The sequence below is a fragment of the Myzus persicae genome, unplaced genomic scaffold (genome assembly GCF_001856785.1).
Source record: "Myzus persicae strain clone G006 unplaced genomic scaffold, MPER_G0061.0, whole genome shotgun sequence".
NCBI lineage: Eukaryota > Metazoa > Arthropoda > Insecta > Hemiptera > Aphididae > Myzus > Myzus persicae.
The window spans coordinates 9,633-18,492 of record NW_019101127.1 but is presented as its reverse complement, the minus strand read 5'-3'; the positions used below and the strand labels follow the sequence as shown (position 1 = coordinate 18,492).

General features: G+C 41.2%; 1 protein-coding gene across 1 annotated transcript; it reads left to right on the top strand.

Annotated features, from left to right (window-relative positions):
- Positions 1-5,639: 5,639 nt before the first annotated feature.
- Positions 5,640-8,381, top strand: LOC111027809. Its single transcript, XM_022306258.1, has 2 exons — positions 5,640-6,244; positions 7,406-8,381. The coding sequence occupies exons 1-2, from the start codon at positions 5,640-5,642 to the stop codon at positions 8,379-8,381; spliced, it is 1,581 nt and encodes a 526-aa protein (XP_022161950.1).
- The last annotated feature ends 479 nt before the right edge of the window (positions 8,382-8,860 follow it).

The following is an 8,860-nucleotide window of genomic DNA, read 5'->3' as shown; positions in this document are numbered from 1 at the left end:
TTAAGATGCGTCTTCGTAAAAATGAATTTTCTAACAATAAAATACGACGAACTTTCGAACTTAGTGCCATGGTGCTCTACGTCACTACACTAAAATAAAATAATGTTGTACACAACGCTCATCGCGTCCTGTTTAATATACACACTTCACAGCTCACCGCTCAACGTTTGCCGCTTATCGCCCACCGCTTACCGCGCAACGCTTTCCAATGTGCACGCGGCCTAAGTCTTGGACGGGAGGTCCATGATAATAAAGGCTGTAAAACTCGAATTTTGAAAAAAAATCGGAGCAAATTCGTTAAATATGATAAGACGGAACCAGTAGCGAAGAGACGAAAAAAAAAAATTTCGAATTCCCACGGCCGCCGCAAATTATCGACATCGCCGGGGGACGGGTTCGAACCCACGACACCGAGTTGTTTGTCTTATGCCTACACCTACCTCACCGGCTATCGAGATGACAACCGGTGTCAAATCTACGACTCTTAAGCCGCGTCCGCGTCCCCCGAAGGGCGTCCGAGCGGGGGGATTGACCGCGTCTGGAAGCGGACGACCGGGGGGATTGACCGCGTCTGGAAGCGGACGACCGGCTCCGGACGTTCAAATCGGCGAGATTCGCGAAAAAAATTGAACTCAAATTGTATTTATGCCCGTATATAGTAGCGATACCACTAACGTACCTATTCTCGTTTCCTCCCCGGGACTCGTTTTTGAAACGACTATAAATTTAGCGGGGAACTTGAATACGTATACGGCGGGGAGGTGAAAAGTCTCCGGACTTATTATATAAGTAAATAATGTTTAAGGCACATAATATAGTTTATGTAACAGACATATTGTAAACATATTACTATAGCTAATAACAGTTATCGAATACATAACAAGACAATAAAAATGTTTACATTAGTTACGAATTCACTATAAACTCATATCGTAGTGAATCCGCATCCAGAGAGGTTGTCAAACTTTCTTTCCACCACAAAGACCTAACCTTACCTAACCACAGCTCAATATATTGTGTTTGAAAAATATAGTAGCCGTATCAGAGCTATGTGTGATATCTTACAAGAATAACAGCAGCATAATATATTATGTTTGAAAAATATATTAACCGTGTTAAACCGATATGCTTACCAACGCATCAGTCCAGAACCTCCCTGTACACGATGTTCTTGGTGACATCGGTGTACATGCCGACTCTCAGTGACTGTGCGTTTCTCACTCTCGAGAGTGCGCACGAAGTAGATCCCCGATGGCGTTCAAACACGCGGCCCTCGCGCGGTCGACGTCTTGGAGGCGACTATTGAAATCCTCCATCAGGTTTGCTTCGTTCGCCTCGTACAACGCCAGCGGGTTTGACGGCTCGCAGAACACCAGTATCGTGACGAACAGATATCGCAGTTGCCGCGGTGTGTCCAACGCCGCCGATTCCGTCAGACAGGCCCGCCACGCTCGGTCGTCTTCCAATAACCCGAGTGCGACGGCCGCCGCGGTGTACGTTCCGTGAACGACCCCGTCCACCGTCCTTATGTCTTGGAAGGACTGCGGACCTCTTCGGTTCAGTAGTAGCAGTCGCAAGTGGAAACGGTCCCGATCCAGCGGGTTGACGATGTACATCCGAGCCAACGTCTCGTTTGCCATCATTCTCCGGCGCCGCGCCCACGTCCGCTGAGCCGCGTTCCACGTGTAATGCGTCGGTATATCGGTGTACAGGTATTGTCGAGCTTCCACGTCGTTTATGTTGAGCGCGAAGAACTCAGTTAGCCTCGTACGATGTAGAGCTTCGTTTTGCAACCGCTCTTGCGCTTGTCCCGGCGCAAAGTAGACGTTTTGTCGACCTTCTAGGTGGACAGGAAGTCTGACGATCTTTTGTGCAATTCGTATGAAAACAGCCTCCAGATGCCTTCTGGCGGGCTGACGTATCTTGTGTTTACGAAACTGAAAACAAATACAATGCTATGTATAAGACGGCTAAAACTATATCTTCTTACTGTCAAGTGTTGTAATAATTGTTATAATTATTGTATGAGGCTGAGCGAGAATCAAATTATATACTATTATAACGTAGAGTCATTTAAACGAACAGACATTTACAATAGAAAACAGTTTGGGTAGGTGTAAGTGAAAAATACAAGTATTCGAATTATAATCGTGGTGGATATACCTAGAGAACTAAATGAATACTTTAAGTGAACACCCTGGCAAACGTCTAGGGTTTACGCTGCTGGTGAACGCCGCGAATGCCAGAGCGTTGTTGTACCGACGGATGTCCGCTCGGTATCTACGACTGTCCTGTGAATCAGAAGTCAACAAATTCATCAACAGATACAGGGCGGGAAACAATACACGGTCACCTGTAGCGGTCACTTGACCATTGTTGCAGCACGTGGAGAAGTGACCCGCGGTCGTACGCTCGTCGGGGAAGTGACGTGCATCACAGTGCCGGCAGACAGCAGTCAACGCGCCCACGTGGTAACGCTCTGGAAGCGGGTGCGTCACGCCCGCTGTCCGGTCGATCATGAGCGCGTGCTCTCTGGGTCGTTCCACCAGAACTACCACTGGAATAGGTCCGAACTGCAATATAAATGATGACGATAATTTTGGTTTTTTATAAATACGACATATTTACCGACCTCTTCGTCGACGTGTGGCTGCAATACGCCGAGCATCTCCGCGAACTCCAGTTCTGCTAGCGCTTCGTCCATTGGGACGTCGACTACTTCCACGTCGTCCATGTCCACGTCCTCTATCTGCACTACGACGACTTCTACGTCCTCCTCTACATCAGTCGGGACGTCGACGAATTCAACGTCGTCTACCTGTACTACGACTACGTCCACTGCCTCCACGTGAACGCCCACGACTTCTCCTTCCATCCTGTGGATGTCCCCGGGTGCCTATAAGTCAGGTTGAGTTTAGAAAAGACACAATTGTATTTTCATTGATATTCAACTGTGTATGAAAACGCATAAGTATTTTGTTCATTGTTTATGAAAACCCTTATTAATGTCACATTATAATACAGCGAGTTCATCAGTTTTAACTGTGACAATACCCAACAATCTTAATGTAGTAGGTGTGCGAGTACTGAACAATTAAGAGTGTGGTCATTTTTAGAAGCTCGAAATTTTCAAGTGAAAAACATTGACATATAATTATTATGACTTAATAAAAGTATTGAAATCAGTGTGATTATATTTAATATATAATCGAAACAACACAAATACATTGTTAATCATTTCTTAAAAAATGAAAATTAAGGAGTACTTATAACAAAACAGGAGAAATTCTCTGAAGAGTTTGCTAGACCACACTTCTTACGCTAACAATAACTTATATTTTAAGAATGTGTGGCACTCTACAAGTAAGTGTAGATACTTATTATATGCATTAAGTGAATTCATCAATGATATATTTTATAAGTCGCAGGTGTAAGGTTTATGTTTTGTAGTATATTGATCAATTGGTTTTATAGGATGTGAATGCATGCCGCCATTGTGCGAGGTGAGTACGCTGTACGTTTATATTTTTAATAAAGTGAGCTACAACCCCGACAGTGCTTGCATAACAGATAAAATATTTAGATCACAACTTGCAAATCAAAAATGCATTACTATAGATTCAATTCAATGTTTGTGTAGAACAGACATTGATAACTGTGCGAGAAAAATATTTATGTTTATGTTATAACATTTAAAATAAAGTCCATTGTAAGTATCTGTAATAACATTAACTGTACTTATTGTGTTCAATAAGTTTTTAGTAAGCCAATACTGTGAATAGCAGTGGATACGGCGAACAGTGAAATATTTTGTCAGCAACCGTGTCAGAAAACATATTATGAGTAGTTTGAGTAATTGTCATTTGTTTATTAAAGATGTGTTTAAAACACAGTGGGTTTGACCGTAATATAAAATAATTCTAGCCGGAATAAATATCGAAGGCTTCGAACACATACGGAGCTTTCGTCGACAAATATTTATCAAACAAGAAGACATAAACAATATACCCGGCTCTTTAGTCATCAATAACAACCAAACATTGTTTCGAATATTTTTTACTGACGACAAGATCATGCCTCTTATGTAAAGGAGTGGGACACACTACTGCATCATGCAAAAAACGCACACCTCCAGACAATCCGCAATACATAAAACTACCCGTCTACATAATAATATAATATAATGTTACAACAATTTAAATTGTACATTAACGTCAAGCCACCCATATGTTGTAAAATACTCATCAATATACAATATGTAAATGATTACTGATTTTTGCAAACGTTTTTTAAATTTATTATTAACGGGTCATTATATCTTAGAATTTCACAAATAGAACAAATTGGTAAAGTAATTTACATTATATTTTTATTTCAATAACATTTCAACAGTATTTACCAGTATAATGAGTAATAACAATTTACAGCATACCATGTATAATTTCAATTAATACTTTCTTACTTAAAATTTTTGATACGGTTATCAAAATTAATTTTTCATAATTCAGAATTTGTACACACTACATATTACACTTAACTATCATTTATTTAATTCATACAATTAGTACTAATAAATGATAGCATTTATTTAAACTGTAAAATGACCATGCCTTACCATCTTGATATATTATGACATAATGTTTTTTCCTTCATCTATTACAAGCAGTTCTGTATATATATATTATGCACTACTGCAATAGAACATAGTACATTATGCAAAACAAATTTCATAAACTAAATGATGCACTACTATATGACTTCATTGTTCCTGTACATTATCTTCCCCCTTGCTTAGAATGTGTTTGGTTAACTTGAAATAAATATTTACAGCAACATGAGTCAATTGTTTTCAGATGAAGAAGCCCGGGGTAGAAATGATCCCACAGTGGCACCCAGGGCGGTCACTATGCATTTCGTTACCGATGCAGCCAGAGACCAAAGGCGATATAGTTTACCCACCGCAGATGAAGTGGCTATGTTTGTCGGTGACTGTGGGCGACCACCCAGAGACATCAATCTGGTCGTCTACGACAGAAATCCAATTGACCCTCAACACCGGATGCAGACATTACCTGCAAACTCATGCCATGCTGATCCAATGCTCTATCCAGTGTTGTTTCCATGCGGTGAAGCCGGTTGGCATACCAACATGATGCAACAGGTCAACCGCGTCAACGCCGTCCGCGTACGGAACACTATCCGAGAGTACGGTTGTTATCGGATGGCTATTCGATATCAAGAAAACAACGACTTGCGTAACGACTGGTTCAGCATATTACACAGAGGTGGATTTTTGTTACAACAATACGTGTGTGATCTTTATGTTCGAATTGAATCAAACAATCTAAATTACATTCGTCAGAATCAGGGTACGCTCCTTGCAGACGCATATCAAGGACTACGTCAATCAACAGCTACATGTGGATGCACCTGACCCCTTGGCCGTCGGCCGTAGGGTCATTTTACCGTCAACGTTCGTTGGAAGTCCGCGTTACATGAAACAGTGTTACCACGACGCTATGGCCGTTGTGAGAAAATAAGGTAAGTCTGACCTGTCCATTACTTTTACATGCAATCCTAGATGGCCAGAGATCAGGGATAACCTAGGGACTCACTCTTCGGCTAATGACAGGCCTGACATGGTGGCCCGGGTGTTCCACGCTAAACTTAAGGACCTCATGCGTGACATAACGGTTAATAGGATTTTTGGAAATGTAAATGCTTATATATACACTGTTGAATTTCAGAAACGCGGTCTACCACACGCACACATACTGATCATCCTTAGGGACGACAGTAAGTTGCTTGACTCCGAGGACGTCGACAACGTTGTGAGTGCCTCCTTTCCAGACCCGACGATTAATCGGCGTCTGCATGACTGCGTTGTGTCTCACATGATTCACGGACCTTGTGGACCAATTAACCTCAACAGTCCATGTATGGTGGATAACATTTGTTCAAAAAAGTATCCAAAACCATACAGTGATGAGACGGTGTTCGTCTCAGATGATGGCTATCCCATGTACCGTCGTCCAAATGATGGTCGGGTGATCCTTGTCAGACAACGAGAGGTTGGTAATGGGTTTGTCGTTCCACACAGTCCGTATCTGCTTGCCAAATATGACGCACACATCAATGTTGAGGTGTGCTCTACCATTAAGAGCGTTAAGTACCTTTATAAATATGTCTTTAAGGGTCACGACGCTGTTACATTGGCTATACAAGAAGGCGATGAGTTGTTAAGGTAAGCACATTCAATAATTTCTTCTTTTCACACGCAGAGTCTTAATAGCATTATTGTTTGCGTTAATAAACATAATAAATATTCTATAAACTAATAATTACATAAACTATACCCACTTGACAGTGTACATAATACATGATCATAACCTTTGCATTTAGATTTTTTTTTAACCGTCAAACCATTTTTAAATCATACTGTGAATTGATTATATACGATTCCAATATTTAACCTTTATTATGTGTTTACACTTAGCCTTTTAACTACATAATAATATTTTCTGCATTTCTTTCAATTGCACATCACGCATTTTTATGTTCTCGCAGTAGGTGTAGATAAATACATTCATTGACTTCTTTCACATGACATACAAACAATTTTACAGACTTGATTAATGTACATATTATAGTAGTAGGTATGTATGTTTAAACTCAGCAAACTATTTCATTTTTACTCATAAACTGTGGTGCCATTCAAATCCATTTTAATATGAATAGTTATAGTTTATAATTTTTGCACGATTATTTTTAACTCATTATTATTGTTTTAATTTCATATTGGTGTAGAGTTACACACACAGTTAGTGGCAAACATTTGTTTTAAATATACAAACTGAATTAAAATTGATATGTGACTATGAAATTAACAAATCATATGCATTAAACGAGTATACCTCATTTACTTATGACAATAAGTCATTTAACACATGACATTGTTACTATTTCAATGTGGATAGGTAGGTATAGATTTTATTTTAAACTATAACTGTCATCCATTTCACGTTAAACCCATACCGTTGCAGTGTTTCACACAGACAACAAATTGATGTAATAAAAAATGAATAACTGCAATACATGCATATTTTGATAACATTCCAACAGTCTTTATCGTGTTGACCGATATAGAATTTTTTTTTAAACATACACTACACTGTATAATTCTACTCATTTTAATTTATACTTTCTTTGTGCAGTTGACGTACAATTACTTAATTTAGTAAACTTCCATCAAGCCTGGGTATAATTAATAATTTTAACTAATGTTCATTGTCGTTTATTTCATTCATGCGGTCATTACCTATCAATGAGTGACACAGTTCTCTATTAAGACTTTGTAATTTTGTTACGTTTTCATTGTATTACATTGAGTTCATTTTGTTTTCAGTTACGTCAACTCGCGATACGTCAGTCCGCCTGAAGGCATTTGGCGGATGTTTTCTTATGAAATGCATAAGAGAAGTCACACTATTGTAAGACTTCCGGTCCACCTGGAAGATCTTCATACTGTGTACTTTGCTCCTGGACGTGCTGTAGAACGGTTACACAACGCTAACCAGCGCCGTACAAAACTAACGGAGTTCTTTGCGCTCAACACAAACGACGTGGGGGCAAGACAGTACCTGTACCACGAGATACCGGTACATTATACATGGAACCAAGCGAACAGGACATGGTCGCGGCGGCAAAGACGCACGGCCAATGAAACGTTAGCTCGGATGTACGCCGTTAGCCCGATGGATCAGCACCGATTCCACCTGCGACTATTACTTCTGCACCGGAGAGGCCCACAGTCTTTCCGAAACATAAGAACGGTCAACGGGATCGTGCACGAGACATACGGGGCTGCGGCAATCGCTCTGGGTCTCATAGAAGACGACCGGGCGTGGCATGCGTGCATGAAAGAGTCTGCGGCTTTGGACACCCCCGGGCAACTTCGGTATCTCTTTGTCACGATACTGGCGCACTGCAATCCAGCGGAATCGCTGAGGCTCTACACGAGCTACGAGGATTGCATGGTGGAAGACTTCAATCGCCGTTTGCAAGTCGTCGACCGCGCGAGGGCCGCGATTCTCAACGCAATTGGAGACCTACTTCGAGTACACGGAAAAACGCTCGACGACTACGGTTTGCCCTACCCTGATGTCCGTCTACTAGAACCGGAGCAGGACGATCAACTGTTCCGTGTCGTAGAGGTGGCGGCTCGGTGGTCACAACAAGTGGCCGACATGCATAACGAACAGAGAACAGTGTTCGACCGTGTCATGGAGGCAGTCGATGACAACGGAGACGTGGCAAAAACATTCTACGTTGACGGACCCGGAGGTACCGGAAAGACGACGCTTTACGGATGCCTGATATAGACGCTTCGCAACCAAGCACGATCCGTGTTGTGCGTGGCATACACCGGGAACCATTCTGATATCGACTTATGCCGGTGATAACTGATAGCTAGACACTCAAATATACAGCTAAAAACAAACCAGAACCTTACGAATCAGGCAGCTTTAGGTATCTAATATCGACTTTCACCGTTAATGACTGATTGCTAGACAATCGACCTACACATTTTCATACATTTTTACAAATGAAAAAGCACCTTACAGACCATAGGAGACCGTTCAAATATCCATTTACACCAGTCGAAACGGATTGCTAGAAGCTGAAACATTTTACATTCCCGCCAAAGCCCCATACCTTATCTCTAATCATTATCATTTATCCTTATCACCTCCCCAAACTTTCGACTTAAACTTTTATTATTATTGCGACACTGACTCCAAAATCGGTACCCACTTTCAGCGACTCAACGGGCCCCCGAGTTTCACTTACAGCTAGTCTC